The sequence below is a fragment of the Chiloscyllium punctatum genome, chromosome 43 (genome assembly GCF_047496795.1).
Source record: "Chiloscyllium punctatum isolate Juve2018m chromosome 43, sChiPun1.3, whole genome shotgun sequence".
In the NCBI taxonomy this organism is placed as follows: domain Eukaryota; kingdom Metazoa; phylum Chordata; class Chondrichthyes; order Orectolobiformes; family Hemiscylliidae; genus Chiloscyllium; species Chiloscyllium punctatum.
The window spans coordinates 31,390,318-31,407,680 of record NC_092781.1 but is presented as its reverse complement, the minus strand read 5'-3'; the positions used below and the strand labels follow the sequence as shown (position 1 = coordinate 31,407,680).

The 17,363-nt window shown below is 42.6% G+C and overlaps 1 protein-coding gene across 1 annotated transcript; it reads left to right on the top strand.

Moving 5' to 3' along the window:
* The first annotated feature begins 1,700 nt into the window (after window positions 1-1,700).
* LOC140466538 (cathepsin J-like) lies at window positions 1,701-9,147 on the top strand. Its single transcript, XM_072562010.1, has 4 exons — window positions 1,701-1,796; window positions 3,968-4,133; window positions 6,350-6,452; window positions 8,884-9,147. Exons 1-4 carry the CDS (start codon window positions 1,701-1,703, stop codon window positions 8,981-8,983), a joined length of 465 nt encoding a protein of 154 aa, XP_072418111.1. The 3' UTR covers window positions 8,984-9,147.
* The last annotated feature ends 8,216 nt before the right edge of the window (window positions 9,148-17,363 follow it).

Here is a 17,363-nt window from a genome sequence, read left to right as displayed (position 1 = left end):
TTTGAAATTCCCCAATATTAATTGGAACGTCTGTGGTGAAGATTATCTGGATGGAGATGATTTTGTTGGGTCTTTCCAGGAAGTATTCCTGATACAATAAATAGATAGGCCGACTGGAAGAGGCCATATTGGATTTGGTGCGAGACAATTCGCCAGGCCAGGTGTTAGATATCTCGATGGGAGAGCATTTCGGTGACAGAAAGCATAAATGCCACAAATGTGCAGTCGCCGTGGGTAGGAATAGAAACGGACTGTATGAGAGGGAAGCCGAAAATGTGTTGCTGGAAAAGCGCAGCAGGTCAGGGAGCATCCAAGCAGCAGGAGAGTCGATGTTTCGTGCATGAGCCCGTCTTCAGGAAGAAGGGCTCATGCCTGAAACGTCGATTCTCCTGCTCCCTGGATGCTGCCTGACATGCTGTGCTTTTCCAGCAACATATTTTCTGCTCTGATCTCCAGTATCTGCAGTACTCGCTTTCTCCTTTATGAGAGGGAATTTAATCTGGGGACGGAATGTTTTACTACTCTTCGACAGGTCCCGTGGAGTGTAAATTAGGAATAATTCTTCTATGGAAATGCACAATTAATAGAAATGTGTAGCATTTTTTTACTGTGTTGAATAACTTTGTCCCAATGAGACTAGTGCGGAATTGTAAAGGAAATGAGCCCTGGATGACAAGAGCAGAAGAACGGGATCTGGCGAAAATTTTGTCGATTACAGCGTCGAAAGGAAAGAACTCAAAACTGGACGAAGGAAAACTGGTTGGGGGCATGAGAAAGCCATGGCGAGAAGGATTTGAAAATATCCGAATGTTTTGCACACGTACATTAGGAATAAGAGAATGATCTGCGAGAGTCTAAGCTGGATCCAAGCCAATGGAGGGAACTTAAGCATCGAGCGTGGCGAGATAGAGAAGGATCAAAATGAGTTTTTTTTTTGCTGTAGTAGTCGTGAGAGAGAGGGAGCTTGATGATAGCGAGAATACTGGGGAAGAGCTTAATAGGCTTGAACTGATTGATATTTAGAATGTGGATATGGTATAAATTGTGAAAAGCGTGAGTATGATTCAATCTCGAGGGCAGGATTAGATATATCCACATTTCCTACGAGAAGTGAGAAATGAGATTGCTGCACCTCTGGCAATGATCTTTGAATCCAAGATCTTCACAGGAGTAGTTCGTTATGTTTGGAGGGAGGAATATATTGTAATTCTCTTCAAGGAATTAAATAGAGAAAAAGAAAACTGGGAATTATTGTCTAAGTAGGTTTACGTCTGTGGTCAGCAAGGTACTGGCAAAAGTTCGCAGATATAGGATTTTGGATTGTTTAGATAATGATTTTTGATTAAGGAAAATCAATATGGCTTTTTGATGAGCATGTCATGCATCACAATTCGTATGCGTTCTTTGAGGATGTGTTGAGACAGGTTGATGAAGGTCGAGCAGTGGATAGGATGTATATTGATTTCAGTAAGGTATTTGATGGGTTCCCCACGGCAGGCTCATTCAGCAAGTTAGGAGGTTATAGGATCTACTGAAATTTGGCTGCCTATATACGGAATTGGCTTGCCAAGAGAAGACAGGAAATGGTCGTGGATGGGATGTCATTCATTTGAAGGTCGGAGACCAGTGATCTCCGACAGGGATCTGTTCTTGGGCCTTTGCTCTTTGTTTTTTTTTATATAAATGGCTTGGATAAAGAAATGGAAGGTAACCAGAGACGTTTATCCAGGAAAAAGGCTGTCACGAGAGGTCATACAGTTATGGTCACTGGAGAAAGTAAAGGGAAGATACCAGAGGTAGGTTGTTTCCGCAGATGCTTTGATGCGTGGACTCCACTGCTAGCTTTGGAAGTAAAGTTAGAGACATTCACACCATTTAAGCGACTGCTGGTCAAGCACATGCACGGCAACAATTGGAGAGGTGTGTATATAGGTTGATCTTAGATGAAGATAAATATTTGTCCCAATATTGGGGTCCGAATGGCCTGCAATTTGCTGCACTGTTCAGTGTTCTATGTTTTGACACTGAGTAGGTTTGACACCATCCAGGACATTCACTCAATTTGTCTGGCATCAAATCCACAAATATTAATTCCCTCCAATATCATCACAAAGTGACAGCAGTATATACAATTCACGAGCTACAGCTGTGAAGTTGACTGATGGACTGTAGACAGAATCTTCCAAACCGAAGGCCACTTCCGCCAAGGAGGGCAGGAGATACAATTAACACCACTCCCTGCAACATCCCCTCAAATCAGTCACCATCCGGACTCAGATATTTATTGTCATTCCGTCACCGACTTTGGGTCATAAGCCTTGAACTCCCTCTCGAACAGAATAGTACCAATCAAAAATTCTGGAAATGTTCTGGAAGGCAGCTCATCACACCTTCTCCAAGCCAAGTTTGAATGAACGTTGACACAGTCTGCCACAACTACATTTTATGCCACCTTGGAATTAAACCTAGGTGAATGTGGCAATCCCTCCTGCTACACACAGACACCCATTCCAATATCACTCCCAGTATCAATCTCACCCCAGAATTGGCATCATGTTCTTCCCTGTGTCCTGAAGCTGAAGTATCTGCAACATTGATGAGAAGTAATTGAAAATTATTGACCAGAATCTTCACTCCATCAGACAGTAGCAACACTCTGAAAAGTCACCACATTTATAATTTTCCAATTTTCGTTAAAACACGGGCATGGTGGCCATACTTTAGACAATCAATATACTCCATCATTTCCAACATGCAGGAATTTACAGAGAGGCCAAGTGTGCAGGTGCATAATTCCTTGGAAGTGGAGCTGAGGATAGATAGGATGGTGAAGGAGGCACTTGGCACAGTTACCTTCATTGTTCAAATCATTGGTACAGGTATTGCGACGTCATATTGCAGCTGTACAGGACATCGACGAGGCCACATTTGTAAAACTCTACACAAGTTTTGTTGCTCTGTTAAAGGGACGATTTTTTAAACTTTCACAGGGTGCAGAAAATATTGATGAGGATGTTGCTGGGATTGGGTTTCAGTTATCGGGAGAGACTGAATAGGCGGGGCTTTTCTCCCATCGGAGGAACAGAGGCTGAGGGGTGATATTATTGATGTTTATAAAATCATGAAGTACATGGATCGGGTGAAGAGCCGAATGGTTTAGCCATGGGATCGGCGTTCAAACCTAGAGAGCAGAGCCTTAAGGTGAAAGGGGAAATATTTGAATAGGCTCTGAGACTAATACTAATTAGTTGTAAACCAATGACTCTAATGTTGCAAGTATTGACGGTTTGGGAAACGTTTATCTGCATGTGAAGATTTGAGTTTACTAAAGGACGATCACAATTTTCAGATGAGTCGACCGAAAACACTGAAGAGGCTTAACTCTTTCTAGTCTAGTTTCGCTATGAGCTAACGAGGGAGTGAGCTTGATTGCGATATTGAATTGTTAAGACAAAGAACAATGTTCTTCATGTACTCACATTTCAATTCATTTGCAATACCATTGCTTGGTCTCAGTGTAGAATATTTCGAATACATTTAGCAATAAATATTAATTTTGACACAAGAAAACCCTAAAAATGATCTGATTTGTGATTGTTTCGCGCCAAGGCTCATGTATGTATGGAATGACCTGCCTGAACAAGTGGTGGAGGCTGGGGCAATTACAAAATTTAAAAGGTACCCAGATGGGTATATGGATTGGAAGTGTTCAGGGCCAAATGGTCGCGAATAGGACGACAATACGTCAGGATATATGATCGTGGACGAGTTGGAACAAACGGCTTGTTTTCATGCTAAGTCACTATAAATGTATATTTTTCGAAAAAAAAGTGAACAAATATCACACAGATTTGGTAAAATAAATTGGCTGCCAAAGTAGGAATGCAGAAAAGTATCAAGAAAAGAAAAAATAGCTTTATCATGAACTTAATGAGCGTTCCTTTTCAACATTTTATTTAAACTATAGGATGGCGGCTTCTGCAGATTTCAACGAGATAAAATTGCTGCTAAAATCACTGACTACAAATGGGTTTGGGGAGGCGAGGCAGCATTGGAACAAGCAGTGAGAGAGATAGGACCGATGTCTGTTGTGATTAATGCAAGTCTGAAATCCTTTCAACATTATAAAGGAGGTAAGTCGCAGAGCACTGAATGATGTATTTGAATCAGATTATCGACTGTTCAAGAAAAGGTATTAGAAATCATAAATCTACAGACACATTTACTGTCACTATTTTGGTATTAATATTACTGCAAAGTTCACCATGGACCATGACCCTTACCCTTGTTCCTCCCTACACTCCTCCCGTGTTACATGCCATCCAGTTCTGTCAGATATCATCTAGTTAAAGCTAGACTATGCTACAAGGTGAGCTCATGAATGGTAATGACAAATGGACCTGATCCCATTCGGAGTGATGCAAATAGCTCAAAACATTGTGCTATAGCTAAGAGAACTGACGGTGAGGTGTAACTGTCCTGATGTGCTGCTGAGTGCCTGCACATGTCAGCGTTTTATTAATTGTAAACTGTAGACGCTACACTCACTGTATCTAGATTAAGAGGAAGGGCGAGACCTTCGACTTGAACTCTCTTGGCCTCCTGCTGAGAGTCTTTCACTCTCTGCTCCATCTCTTCTCTCAGCAGCTGTTTCTATTCTGTTCTTGATCTCCTCTCGTGTGGCGACTCGAGATGACTTGCAAAGATGGTGGTCTGAACAGGGAGGTGGACGCCTGCACAGCTTCCTTGTGATGATGACACAGGTCGTCTCCATGTGCAGAACTATTCCCTATTGACTCCGTCGACATTTCAAATCACAAAGCACTTCTACTGCACAACCCACAATTGGAGACAAACCCGAAAAATACTGAATGCAGAGTGGAGCTCCTTCATTACCCCAGGTGTAGGATTTTGTACGTTAACAGAATGTGTTAACACACATGGCAGCAAACCGATATTCCACACGGTCAGGTACCATGGTCAGTATCTTCTGCACATGTCTGGGAAATTATTTCTACACCGAAAATAATTTCAGCAAGATATAAAAACAACAGCAAAAATTATTAAAAAATGGAAGAATGTAATCAAGGTCGGACCTTCAATTGGAAAACAGATAGTCTGTGATTAGGTGGAACAAGGAATTTAAATAAGAAAAGGGATGGTGGTCCAGTGCCAGCCGGAATGGACAGGAAACAATTAAAGAAAGTAAATAAATGTATGCAGAAAGTTTCAGGGCCTGAGGGAGTGTTATTTTTTAAAAAAAGAGACCTCGGGGCCCGCGTGCATAATTCCATGATTTTGGAGACACACGTCGACAGGGGAGTGAAAGCAGCATTCGTCAGTACATTGAGTATATGCTTTGCGATGTCATGTTCCAGCTGCAAAGGACATTGGTAAGGCCAGTTTCAGAATTTTATGTTAAAGTCTGGACTTTCTGCTGTAAGAAATATGTTGTGAAATTTGAAAGGATCCAGAAAATATTTACAAGGACTTAGCAAGGGTTGAAGCATTTGAGGGTTAGAGTGAGGCTGAATTGAGTCTAGCTTAGAGTTTTGCTGGAGAAGCACAGCAGCACAGGCAGCATTTGAAGAGGAGGAAAATCAAGTTTTGGGCAACAGCTCTTCCTGATGAAGTCGATTTTCCTCCCTCCTCAGATCCTGCCTGACCTGCTGTGCATTTCCAGCATAAGTCTAATCTGGACTCTGATTTCCAGCATCTGTACTCCTCACTTTCGCCCGAGGCCGAGAAGGCTGCAGCCTTGTTCGCTGGTACGACAGAGATTTAAGGGTGAGCTTGTGGAGGTTCATGAACAATAATGGGTATGGGACGAATAAAGAGGAGGAGAGTCCAAAACTAGAGACCGTACGTTTAAGGTGAGAAGGAAAAGATTTAAACGTTAACTGAGGAGCAATGTTTTCACACAGAGCATGGTACATGTCTGGAATGAAATACCAGAGGAAGTGGTGGAGAGTGATACAAATACAACATTAGAAAAGGCATCTGGATGGGTAGATGCATAGGAATGGTTTACAGGGATATTGGCCAAGTGCTGGAAAATAGGACTAGATTGGTTGAGGATATGTGCTCAGCATGGACGATTTCCATCGAAGCATTTCTACACTAAAAAGGTCTGTGACTCTGAAGGATGTGCCGAGAGGAAGTGAGAATGGCAGAGGCGATGTCATTGGGAAACATTGATTAAAGTCAACAGACGTAAAGGTGAGGAGTGAGGACGATCAATTTGAAGACAGTTAGTAAAAACAGACATGTCAGTGTTCATTAATCAAAGCTAAATTAACACTAATTAAATATTTCACAGATAAACCATGTAATATGTTTCTCCTTACAGGAGTTTACTATGATGAAAATTGCAATGGATATGTAACTAATGACGTGCTGGTGGTTGGTTTTGGAATTGAGGATGGAATGAGATATTGGCTGGTTAAAAACAGGTCCGTACTCTTTGAAATAACAAACACCTGATCACAGACGGAGAAGGGACAGTGGCATGGAATGAATTTCCTGTCTCTATGCTGCAACTTTTGTATCTGTTCAGCGAGCACGTAACTCTGTGTTTATCTGGAATTGAATGCTTAATGGTTGTGCTGTCTGAGATGATATCTAAAAAAAAGTCAGAGGCAGGTCTCCCATCACCAAGTAACGCTGCACTTACAAGTGTACGGTTCTTGTCTGAAGTATTGCTTCGCACAGAGGCAGGCATCAGAGTGTCATTAGCCCTGAATCACAACCAGTTTTTAAACTTACCAGTACAAATTACAAACATATGGTTAAAATTAACAGCTGTACACAACAAAAGAAAACAATTTCCTGGGGAAGTGGGCGGCAACGTCATATCTCAAACCCAACTGTACAACCTGTTCACAGGGAAACAAGGACAAAGCTCTAATCACTTGTCACTAGGACACTGATGGGATCAGATTAACAGCCCCAATTCTGGAACGTAGAACATAGAACTTTACAGCCCAGTAAATGTCTTTTTACACTCGATGTGCAACCAATCTGAAGGCCATGGAGCAAATACTATTCCATTCTCATCCATATGCCTGACCAAAGACCATTTAAATTTTCTGAAATGTGGCAATACCTCCACTGATGCAGGCAGAGTTCCAAGCCCTGACAACAATCTGAGGAAAGAAACTACCACTGACATCTGTCCAACGTCTATCTCTGTTGAGTTTAAAGCCCTCCTGCCAGCCATCGCCATTCAAGGAAAAAAAGCCTCTCACTATCCAACCTATCAAATATTTTAATTAACTTATGTGTCTCAATTAATTCACCTGAAACTTTATCCTAACGGAAACAGCCTTAACTCCCTCAGCTTTTCCTTTTGCTATCTCCCTCCATAACTGGCGATTTCCCAGTAAATCTCATCTCAACCCGTTCCAAAGCATGCACATTCTTCCTGTAATATGGTGACCAGAAGTGTGCATATTACCCAGAATGTGGTTGCGACAGAGTTTAGTATGGCTTGAAGCATGATATCCTGTTTCCGAAACTGAATCCCCCAACAATCAAAGCTAACACACAATATGCCATCCCAATAACCCTATCAACCTGGGAGGCAATATTCAAACATCGATGTACCTCGACACTGAGATCACTATGCTCATCTGCACAAGCACGAATCTGACCATTCGCCCATTACATTGGATTCTTTCCAAACTGAATCACCTCACACTTTACCGCGTTAAACTGCATTCGCCACCTGTCGTCATAGCTCTGCAGCTTATCTACTTACCTCTGCAATCCATACATCCTTAGTAACTGTCCACACCTCTAACGAACTTAATGTCATCCGCATATTAGTCCACCATCCTTCTCTTTCATTCAGTTCATTTCTATAAAAATCGACTAACAAAAGTAGATCCGAAACTGATCCTTACGGTACTTTATTAGTAACTGAACTCGAGAATGAATATTTTCCATCAAGTACCACCGTCTGTCTCCTTTCAGCCATTTATTCTTTGAGGCATCGCTGGCTGCCGTCATTACAATCACGGCAGTCAGGTTTGTAAGAAGCAGTCACATCTTCAGGGCCAGATTGGATACAAAATGTTTGATTAAACAAGTCCAGTGGTTCTGGTGAATACACACACACACACACACACACACACACACACACACACACACACACACACACACACACACACACACACACACACACACACACACACACACACTGACACATACACACATTTATACTTGATTTCCCAGAAGAAACATTATGTGGGTAGCTTATAAGAACGTACACATTGTTGTGTAATAAGGTAGATAGTATTACAGTGTAATGGGTGCTGGAATAGTTTGGTAAAGCTTGGAAATGTGATTTGGGCAGGGTAACCGGATATGGAACAAATTCTAAGGCCGAAGTATGGTTGCAGTTTAGGAGACACGGGGTAACCTTTGCCCAAATCAACCTATGCTCTGCACAGACTATATCCTGTGGCAGGCAACCTCAGAACGATGTTGGGTGAAAAAAAACCCTGAGAAAATCTCCTCCACCATAAGGCAAGAAAGAAATCTCCAGGAGGCCATATACACTTTCACTCGGCCCTATTCAATTCGAACTTCGTATCTACTCCAGCTGCAGCCTATCCCTGATAATGATCTCATCCCATTTGAATTGTTGCAGTGAGTCTATACGTAGTATAAGGAGCAGCAATTGATGTTAAAGAAAACAATTTACTCTTTCCACCCTGATGCACCTTATTCTTTACAACTCATTGTCTAGCTCAGTAATTCCATAATTCAGTCCCGAAAATAATTCCAATCATATACAAGAGTGAAAACAGCTGCTTCTCCAAACATGTCTCTTTTATCAGCGTTTTGATTCCAACACCAATGGATTTTCTTATTTTGCAGCTGGGGAACAGACTGGGGTGAAGACGGGTACATCAAAATTGCTAAGGATAGAGGGAATCACTGTGAAATTGCCAGTTTTGTGCGGTACCCTATCGTGTAACGAGCCAACTGATAAGACAGAGCTTCATCAATCCCAGCTGAATGAAAACCCGGACCATTTCTGTTAATGCTGACTCAGTCAAGGACATTGCTTTAATTGTCTGCTGCAAAGTTAAAAAGTGAAATAATGACGATTTTTGCACATTTCTATCACTTCATATAAAACCAATGGCACTGTCTGATTGATACGTATAGCCACCGTAAATGATAGAGTGAATATATTCTCCAGTTTGGAGAAGACAATAATCTGCCTGTACTGCTGATGACCAACAATATAATAAAGGCTGCCAGCAATCATTTTCAGAGTTTGTTTGTCCAAACGAACGTATTTGTTTTTGTGCCTAATGAATTGCCTTGTCTGCTATGAAATCTATTGTCAAACCATGTTGTAGACAAATGCACAGAAAATTTGAAGAGTCTGCGTTTTTTTGACACCAGCACAGTTACTGAATAAATGCAATGGGGTTGTTGAGGACAATAAGGCTTAATTGAACAGAGTCTAACCAGAAACCCTCCTGGAAACAGGTTAAGCCGGTCAGACTGTAGACTGGGAGTGTCCCGATGAGATTCAGTTCAGACAAATGCGAATATGTCGTTTCATCTACTAATTGTCACTGAACAGAAAAACTGGAAAACCGAGTATTTTATGTATGGCAAAGCAATACTTGTGGAGAATCGTAAATGACAAAAAGAGGTCAAACACAGATCTTGTGAAATAGACGAATACTGGTTTATTTCTGACGATATCATGGGCAAGAGAAATTGCTAGGAGTGGTACAGCATGGACACACTGCACAGATAATTCCAGGATTCTCTATCCCGTGCTGCAGATACAAATAGTGTGCATAGTGTTACATCCGTGTTCTGATCGTGCATTGTTAATTCCAAGACAATATGACTTAAATTATATTGAATGGAAAAAAAAAATATAATTCTAACAGGGGTGTCCGTTCCTCGTCTAGTGCAGGTGCTCATCTCCAGTTTCCTCGTTTCAATGCTTATGCAGGGTGGTGTGCAATCTTCCGTCGTATCAGGTGTCACTCAGTCTCAGTAGGCTTTGTGGGGTTATGTACTTGAGGAGACTGGGGATGGCCTCACATCACAACGCTTCTATAGAGATGATGCTATTGTGAGCTAGGAATACTGCTGTCAGATCATCTCAGGAGGGCATTCATTGAGTCTGGAAGCTGTTCAGAAAATGGCTTGTTTTGCTGTTTTGTTACTGAGCTGGTTGTAGACAAGTTGAGGTATTTTGCGTATGTTGTGTTTAGTTAATAATCGACACGGCTTCTGCAAACAATTAGTGGGCACGCAGAGTAGTTCATTTTTTTTCTCCGACAATTCCTCCTTGTTTTGTTTTTGTCTGAGAACTGAGTTTGAGGTGAAGGGGGTGTGTCGCAAGAACCGGGGGGTAATCTGACGCGGTCGGGCGAGAATCAGTTGGTTAGTATTTGGAGTCCGAATCCAAAGCTGCATATTCCTTGTCGGTTGCAAAGTTATTGTTCGAGTAGGCCTTCATTGATGCATGGTAAGGCGGCGGGGGAAGCACCTTGGAGGACAAACGCTGGGGATTTAAACACATTTTAATAGCCATACAAGTCGTGCGATGTCGACAATGATAGTAATGACGAATATGAATCCCTATAGCAAGGCTATGCTCCAGGTAAACTGTCGCAGTTCTTGCCCAGTTCCATCGGTCCCATTTGTTTTTGCGGTAGCACATTGGATATGCCAGGCTGGGTTACTAATGTCCACACTGCGGTTGGGTAATTAAGTGCAACAATCGGAAACGATGAGGGTGCATGCGCCCACTTTCTCGAACAGCAGATAATCCTGGATCATCCTGTTTTGCAGGGTACCATTGGGGATGCCAACAGTTTTGACATTCACCTGGTCGTTGGCTACCTCCTCCAAGGTGGGGGCCAGCTGATAAGTTTTTATTTTGAATCGAGTGGTTGCATATTTGGGTGAAAGGATAGAGAGAACCAGGTCAAGATCGGTGAGACTTCGCTTCCTGTGATATGGTGGTGTCGTAAAGGGAAATACCGTGAATGGTATGCAAATGAGACTGCACCGCATATACAACATAACAGCTCCTGGGTCAGGATAATGAAAGGTAGGCTTTGGGGCCACAAATAGCATAGATACCATTATAGATTCTCAAATTGTCGGTCTGGAACTCTCTCTAGGGTTTGGTGAAGGTGGTGTTTTGGCTGGTAACGTTGAGGACGTGAAGGATCAGTAAACTGTCTTCTCCTGTGGACCACCTTGCTGTGGGAGTGAGGACATACGAGTTTGTGCACTGGCGCCAGCCGGCATTCCATCCGATTGGATGGCTGTTTTTGAGGCTGACAGATTACAGGGGTTTGCACTGTCTGGTCGCGTCTGTGAGGGGTATTGCCGGGGTATCGTTGGAAAGGTTGCATAAGCGAAGACCCATCCCTAAAGTTTGTTTAATGGCTACCCTGCAGGTTTCCAGTGGGCCAAACATTTACACCCGTAAATTTCCATTCCCGGTGACAAACTGAGAGAGGTTACTTCGGGGACTTGTCGCGTTCCAGCCGCCATTGATTTCTGATTCGTTGAAGGGGATGGGTTTCAAGGGAATTCACTCTTGGGAGTGCATGGAGGCATGAGCGCAAACACAACATCTAATCTGCTTGACCCGTAACTCGTGAACACCTAACATTTCTCTTTACCTGCCCCCAGTTCCAATCATCCCGTGGCAGGATGATCAGGGTGAGGAGATAAATGATTAGTATAGCGGCGGTCAGCTAGAATTTCCTCAGGGAGCGGAGCTGACTTTGGCTGTGTTTCCTGTTTGTTGCTGTTTGTGGTGGAGCTCGCTTGCAGCAGGTCTCATGCTGGTTTTCTATTCAATTTGACAGTTGTCCGGGTTGTCAGAAACAACAGTTATGGGTCTTTCTAATTCGATGAGAAAATCGTTTTCCAGTGAATTAATCATTATGTAGTGAGAAAGTGAGGACTGCAGATGCTGGAGATCAGACCTGAAAATGTGTTGCTGGAAAAGCAGAGCAGGTCAGGCAGCATCCAAGAAGGAGGAGAATCAACGTTTCGGGCATGGACCCTTCTACGGGAATGAGGAGAGTGTGCCAAGCAGGCTACGATAAAAGGTAGGGAGGAGCGACTTGGGGGAGGGGCGTTGGAAATGCGATAGGTGGAAGGAGATTAAGGTGAGGGTGATATGCCGGAATGGGGGTGAGGGCGGAGAGGTGAGGAACAAGATTGCAGGATAGGAAGGTGGTGCTGAATTCGAGGGTTGGGACTGAGACAAGGTGGGGGGGAGGGGAAATGAGGAAACTGGAGAAATCTGAGTTCATGCCTTGTGGTTGGAGAGTTCCGAGGCAGAAGATGAGGCATTCTTCCTCCAGCTGTCGTGTTGATCTCTTGTGGTTGGAGGGTTCCTCGGCGAAAGATGAGGCGCCCTTCCTCCAGCCGTCGTGTTGATCCTTCCATATCCGCTGCAAATTCACCTGCACCTTCGCACACATCATTTACTGCATCCCCGAACCCGATTTGGCCTCCTCTATATTGCGGACATAGGCCGCCGACTTGCGGAACATTTCAGAGAACACCTCTGGGACACCTGGACCAACCAACCCAACCACCCTGTGGCTCAACACTTCAACTCTCCCTTCCACTCCACCAAGGACATGCAGGTACTTGTACTCCTCCATCGCCAGACCATAGCAACACGGCGTCTGGAAGAAGAGCACATCATCTTCCGCCTAGGACCCCTCCAAGCACAAGGGATGAACTCAGATTTCTCCAGTTTCCACATTTCTCCTCCCCCCACCTTGACACTTTCCCAACCCTCTAACTCAGCACCACCTTCCTAACCTGCAATCTTCTTCCTGACCTTTCCGCCCCCACCCCCACTCCCGCCTATCGCCCTCACCTTAACCTCCTTCCACCTATCACATTTCCAACACCCCTCCCCCAAGTCCCTCCTCCATACCTTTTATCTTAGCCTGCTTGGCACACTCTCCTCATTCGTGTAGAAGGGCTCATGCCCGAAACGTTGATTATCCTTATCTTTGGATGCTGACTGACCTGATGTGCTTTTCCAGCAACACATTTTCCGGTCTGATCTCCAGCATCTGCAGCTGTATTCAACGCTAGCTATGTCACAGATGATGTAATGTATGCACGAGCGAAATCCACGTTATTATGAAGTGGAGGTTGACCCCCGAACTACGAACTAAAAGTGTTACTAATGTTTAGAACAAATTTCCTGTAGAATCCACTCAATTGTAAAACTCGTAGTACTTCCTTCTTTGAGGATGGGTTTGCGAATTCCTCGATGGCCTTCACCTTCATGTTCCTCAGTGTTATCACCCACGTCCGTTGCTGTGCCCGAAAAATGCCATTTCCAATTTCACAATTCGTGGTTTTGCAAGTTTATGATCAATGTCCCCTGCCATAGACTTTCATGGAACATTTTCAAAATCTATCAGAATTGCTTGATTGACCTGTTGAGGCATGTTTGTAAATTTGCAAGTCACATTCCTGGGCCATACCAATTTGTTCAACATTCCACCTCTTTCTTCGGATTATATTCCCTTATTCCTTTCCCCCTCCCTCAGTCTATCTTCTGCAGATAAGCTGACCTAGGAGCCAACAGTTCTGAGGAAGCGTCAGTCGACACGAAACGTTAAACCTGATTTCTCTTCACAAATGCCGCCAGACCTGCTGAGCCTTTCCAGCAACATCTGCGCTTCTTGTTTCTGATTCACAGCATCCGCAGTTTTTTAAATCGATTTTTATTCAATGATACCATTGTCATCAATAATACTGATGCCTGCTTCATATCTCAGAGTTATAAATTACATTTACGCCTCCTCTTTGATATGTATATATTTACAATCAGCCTGCCTTAAAATTCAGTGTGGACGGTTGGAATTATATTGCAATTTCACAAACCTATATTTAAACACTGTCTCCAGGCCTGTCAAGTTCGGTTCATTCCAGCAATTTGTCCTCTGATGCAGCAGTTTTCACAACTGTGCAAGACGATTGCAACCACATAAAACAAACACTCTCCATATGCACACACAGAAACAGACACTCAATTGAAAATCTGAATCTACTTCTATGACATCATACTCATTCAGTATCTCTACCTCATGCAGCACGGTGCCTCAGTGGTGAGCACTGCTGCCTCACAGCTCAAGGGACCAGATTCGATTCCAGCCTCAGGCAACTGTCTGTGTGGAGTTTGCACATTCGCCCTGTGTTTGTAGAGATTTCCTCTGTGTGCTCCAATCTCCAATCACAACACAAAGATGTGCAGATTGGATTAATTTACCATAGCGTTCAGGGATGTGTATGTGAGATGCATTAGGGGAAATGTAGATAAATGGGGTCGGGAAATGGGTTTGAGTGGATTACCCTCCAGACGGTCGTTGTGGATGTGTTCCGGCCAAATGACCTGTTTTCACAGTGTAGGGATTCGACGGAGGTTCGAGGCAATAAAACATTTCAAATGAACTTCAGTTCCAAGAAGCACATTTTGCAAACAATGCAGCCTATTCGACTTTCGAAATAAGTACAATTAAAACAAATGATCCCAACACATTATATTGTAAGTTGAATGCCCAGTCCCTCAATCTAATATATATTGAGTAATATCATCCAAAAAACAGACACTCTCCCACAAGTGCTTGAGGTACAACTCCAGAGTATCCCCCAATCTGTAATGATTCACCGAACAGTAGAGATTCTTTAATGATACAAACTATTCAACAAAAAAAACTGAAATTGAACCACCTTCACATCGAGCTGTCATGGTCCTGTGATGTATAAATTCCAATAATGGGTTAATGTCAACGAACCCGGTCCTCCGAACAGGTTGTGCAAATCCAGACGTTATTAATAGTGCAGGTATGTCATCTAATGCAGAGATCAATCTTCCAGTGGCTTTATACCTGGCAGCAGCAACTTGTATCAATCCCATTGTCTAAAGTATTGTTCAGCGTGACTTGCACACTGTCCAAGTCTGCACCAGTGCATTGTTTGGGAAAGATGTCAATTACTTGACAAAGCACTTGACAAGATCAGTTTGTCCAATTGTTTCCCATTAGTAACATGAAAGGAGGTCTCAGCAAATCAGATGTGACATACCATCCTCTCAACTATGCTCAATTACTGCAGAACTTGCTGAAAGGAAAAAAAAAATTGTTCCATTTGGCTAATGTGGATGAGCGAGATCAGGAAATACACATACTATGGCGAACTACTCATGACCTGGAGTAAGCTATTAAATAATCACAACATCGAAGAATCCAAATGCATCTTAAATCAATTGCAACCAGCGGTAAGTCTCAGGACTGTCAAAGCAGGAATCATACAAGATTATTATTCTTGATAGGGATTACAATTATCACACCTTGCCAATTCAGGTGTCCCTCAGCCCAATGTGCTCAGTCGAACCATACCAAGTGATGCATTACATCATAATAAATGAGGAATTATCACATTTGTCCATCTCGACCAATGATGTTCAAAGGTTGTACGATATTAGTGACATCTCAGAACCCAAATCAACCATGTCCACGTGCTTAATGAGCTGCACAACTTCCAGATTAGCAGTGATCATTTTCAAATAAATTTCACACGACAAAAGTGTCAGAAAATAATTAATTCCGACGAAGCCAATAATGCTCTATATACTATTGATAATAAGTTGCGGTTACGATTGTTAATCGTCCCACTATGTTGATTCTGACAGTTAACTGTGACCGAGAAATGCATTGATTTTTATGTTTATATGCGTAGGTGATATGTATACATTACCACACACTAGAAATGAATAATTTAATTCTCAACGAGTAATTCAAAACTATTATAGTTCACAATTATCTACACACATGACTGGCTTCCGAAGCTGTTTCAAAGACCATTTCACAATCAACCGGAATGGTTATATCTCTTTAATGACATGTAGACCACGCCCGGTAAGATATGCAAATTTCCTTCGAAGAAGCATGTTCGTAAACTAGATGTTATTTTGAGCTGTTTCAATAGTTACATGATATCCATCAAACTAGTTTAATTTTAATTAAATCTAAACTTAATTGTAGATTTTATTGAATTCAATTTGACGCTTTCCAAACTTACTTCAGATTTCCTTTTTCATTTTGGATGAAGTATTCGATGGGATAAATACCATTTGTACCCGAAAGTGACAACACAAGTTCATAAGGTGGTAAAGGAGGCAAATGCTCTGCTTTTTGACATCGGTATGATCCTTCACTGCGATAGTTGGCCAGTCATACTGTAAGCATGTAAGATTTGAGCCACATTGGAGTATTGCGTGCAGTTCTGTTTGAAATTTAGGAAAGGATATGAAGACTGGGTTTCGCGTGCAAAAGTGGTTTACAAGAATATTTCATGGATCGGAATCCATTAGTTATCAGTAGAAGAGGGATGTACTTGGATTAATGACCTCAAGAGGTTTCAGAGGCCAAGGGAAAACCTGATAGAATTGCAAAATGTTGGGATGAATTAATAGGGTCGATAGTCAGAGCCTTTATCACAGGGTGGAAATGTCACAGAATAGTCTGCATAGTTTGAAGTTAGTGGGGGAGGGGGGTGGAAGAATTAAAGTGGGATTTGCAACAAAAAGTCTTTTTACACAGCACGTGAACAGGGCCTGGAATATGCTGCCAGGACAAATGTTAGAAATGGATACGATAAGGATACCAAAGAATCTTTCAGATAGATGCATGAAAAGCCAACGAATTGGCAAATGGACAATGTGCAGACAAACTGTGTATGTTTAGAACGACGACATGGACAGCAAACACTCAATGGGCTGAAGGGCCTTCATGTGTTTTTGTACATTAGATTCACTGTAGTGTGGAAACAGGCCATTTGGCCCAACCCTCCAAAGAGAAACCAACCCAGACCCATTTCCCTTCATTTAATCCTGACGAATACACCTAACACTACGAGTAATTTAGCATGGACAATTCACCTGGTCTGCCCATCTTTTGGATTTCGGGCGGAAACCCTTGCAGGCTCAGGAAGATTGTGAAAACTCCACACAAATAGTCTCACGCGACGGGAATTGAACCCAGCTGCCGGGAACTGTGACGTAGTAATGCTAACCCCTGAGCCATCATGCCAGCCCAAGTTCTATGTTTTATATTCTTCTGTGGAATAGGCCATGTATCTGTTGTTTTGTTTCAGAACTTACAAATTTTTGGGAGGAATGAAATGACGAAAACTTTGATGAAACGGAGCTCTATGTTGACCAAGGAGGAATTATTGCCAAGTGACTACATTTTATCTGTAGAAAACCAAAGGATATGAAAAATGTGTTTTTGAAACTGGATTTTGAACATCTCAAACATTTT

Bases quoted from the DNA above. Each gene is read 5' to 3' on its own strand.
- LOC140466538 (XM_072562010.1), top strand. From the start codon at position 1,701: ATGGAAGGTAACCAGAGACGTTTATCCAGGAAAAAGGCTGTCACGAGA. The intron at 4,134-6,349 runs GTAAGTCGCAGA...TTCTCCTTACAG, and splicing joins CTTTCAACATTATAAAGGAG to GAGTTTACTATGATGAAAAT. The intron at 6,453-8,883 runs GTCCGTACTCTT...CTTATTTTGCAG, and splicing joins TATTGGCTGGTTAAAAACAG to CTGGGGAACAGACTGGGGTG.